At 50.9% G+C, this 2,642-nt stretch overlaps 1 protein-coding gene across 1 annotated transcript in view; it reads left to right on the top strand.

The window, feature by feature from the left end:
* Window positions 1-2,642, top strand: part of THAP9 (THAP domain containing 9) — a 7,356-nt gene that overhangs the window by 1,967 nt on the left and 2,747 nt on the right. The window contains exons 2-4 of the mRNA XM_017744114.1: window positions 5-131; window positions 408-558; window positions 1,473-2,598. Of these exons, the coding sequence (XP_017599603.1) occupies window positions 5-131; window positions 408-558; window positions 1,473-2,598 (1,404 nt within the window). The remainder of the gene's footprint in view (window positions 1-4; window positions 132-407; window positions 559-1,472; window positions 2,599-2,642) is intronic.

The raw sequence follows: 2,642 nt of genomic DNA, 5'->3' as shown, positions 1-2,642 counted from the left end.
GCAGCCCCCGGCCGCCGGGAGATGCGGCCCCGCGCACCGGCGCAGAACCGTGCCGAGCATCCTCGGGGCGCTGGCGGAGAAGCGTCAGCTTTCTGAGGAAGTCGTGAGTTTGCTGCAGGCGCAGTTTTCAGGTACTGCTGGGGACGCTTGCTGAGGCAGAGTGCACTCCCTCGCCCCGGTTTCATGTCTTTGCTTAACCCGTGCCAAGGAAGAGGTGAGGCACAGTGGGTCATTGCTGAGCCCTACACTTCACACCAGAAACACGCTGGATGGAGTTGTTCCAGAGGCCACGCTGTTGCCTTGTATTCTGCAGTGTATTTGTGTTATGTATCCCTCATATAAATAGTAATATAAATCAGCCATTTATTTGTTTCACTGAAGTTGACCTTTTGTGATTTCTTAAGCAGATTTGCCTCGAGAGTTGCACAGCTGGAGGCAGATGGCAGACTACTCACCAGAAATGAGGCAATTTGCTTGTCTACTCCACCTCTACCATATTAAGGCCTATGATTACCTACGGAAGATTCTTCCCCTCCCTCATCCTTACAGCCTGACAAAGCAAGTTTTCATTCATTCATTCATTCATTCATTCATTCATTCATTCATTCATTCATTCATAATGTATTTCCAGGTACTCGTATAGAAATAGGTGTAACAGATCTGTCCTGAAGATATTAAGCAGTAGTAATTTTCCCTGCTTTGTTTTTAGTAGCAGGAGCAGAGTAGAGAGGAAATGCCAAGAAACGTGGATACCCCTCATTTCAGAGAGCTGGAATGTGTTCCTGCATGTGGGTCACAGCCTAAGAGTAACACACCTGCACGATGTCCCAGGCTGCTTATCAGAATTTATTGCCTGAAGCTACCTGAACAAGGCTGAAGAAACTCTCCCCCTGCAGGTTTAGGGTTTCAAGACTCCTTTAGGGCAGTTAGAGGGATCCCAGGGGATACACACAATCCATGCCAGCCTGTGGGGGTTTAGCACAGCTTCCTGCTAGGAATCTGCTGAAAGGGGTGCTGGGAGTAGTGGATGGGAGTGTGTTGAGAAGAGTACCATACCCCATGGACTGCTGAGGGTTTCACATCTTCCAAACTGGATTACAATGTCCAATGTGGAGAAAGCCAGTGAAGAAGGAGAGCAGACTGGTGTTGCTGGCCCTCTGCATAGCCTGATTTGCATTCCTATGTCTGGTTTAATTTTTTTTTCCCTTTTGTCATGAGATCTTATACTTTGAAAAGGCAGGAAGCTGCTTTGTTACTTCCCTGCATGGTCAATACTTTCCTTGGCTACCCATCACTAGGGTGGGAGAAAAGAAACTCAGACTATGCATGAAGGAAAGCAGGGCTGCCTTCTTTGCCCTGCATGTCTCAGTCTGCTCTGCAGCTCTGGGCATGGCTGACCGGTGAAAAGTGCTGTCTGATGCTTCAGCTTTTCCAGAATCACATCTCCTAATTACATCCTCCCTTTTTTCCAGCTGGCTGTCTAATAACGAGGCTGCTGCAGGCTTCAGCAGTGACATTTTTCTCCGGCTTCAGGAAAAGGCGGAGAGAGGGGATCAGGCCTACCGCTACTGTGCCGTGCTGGTACAGGACATGTCCCTGCAGAAGCAGCGGGAGTGGAACCCACAGACCAAGCAGCTGACAGGCTTTGTTGACTTGGGAGCAGGCATCCTCGATGCTGACGAAGCTCCGCTGGCATCGGAAGCGATAATCCTCATGGCAGTCGGCATCTCGAGCCCTTGGACAGCTCCCCTTGGCTATTTCTTTGTGAGCAGCACTTCTGGCCACTTCCTTGCTCAGCTCCTTCGTCAGGCCATCAATAAGCTGAACAATGTTGGGATCGTGGTCCTGGCTGTGACATCAGGTGCCTCTGCTTGTGGTGCTGAGACTGCCAGAGCTTTGGGGATCAGGATGGATCCAAAAAGGATTCAGTGCACTTTCCAGCATCCACCCGGTTCTGCTCACAGCATTGCATACTTCTTTGACGTTTGTCATGCCCTCCTGCTGATAAGGAATGCTCTGCAATGCTTCCAGAAGGTGGAGTGGCTCGGTGACACCGTGTGGTGGCAGCAGGTGGTGGAGCTGGCAGCTTTGCGGGAGCAGAGGGTGTTGGAGCCGTGCAGTCCTGAGTCAGGCAGGGCTGGGAGTAAAGGGAGTTACCACCTGAAGGTCAACCCTGCTACCCTGCTGTTCAGCGAGGGTGTTGCTGAGTCGCTGGAGCACTTCCAGAAGCTGGGCCTGGCCTCATTTCAGAACTGCAGTGGGACTGTCAAGTTTGTGCGTCTGCTGAGCTCTCTGTGCAATGTATTTTATGGCAGAGGGCCCTATGGAAAGGAGCCTTTGCTAGCTGGAAATTACACCAAAATAAGCACCCTCTTCGATGAGGCCAAGAGCTTCTTTGTCAACTTAACAGACTCTGGGGGGAGATACATCATTAAGAGCAAACGCAAATTAGGATTTCTGAGCTTCTTGCTAAATGCTGAAAGCCTCAAGTGGCTTTTCTCCAACTATACGTGTCCAGAAGACACTCCTTCCCACCACCTCCACACACATGCCTTCAGCCTGGACCCTCTGGAGCAGTTTCTCAGGGCCCTCCAGCAAGCCTGTGGCAGCAGTTGCAGCCCCACCTGCGCTGTGTTTCAGGC

Source organism: Corvus brachyrhynchos, unplaced genomic scaffold (assembly GCF_000691975.1).
Source record: "Corvus brachyrhynchos isolate BGI_N302 unplaced genomic scaffold, ASM69197v1 scaffold229, whole genome shotgun sequence".
NCBI classification, from domain to species: Eukaryota; Metazoa; Chordata; class Aves; order Passeriformes; family Corvidae; genus Corvus; species Corvus brachyrhynchos.
Note: the sequence above shows the minus strand (reverse complement) of the source record. Positions and strands in the feature narration are given on the sequence as shown.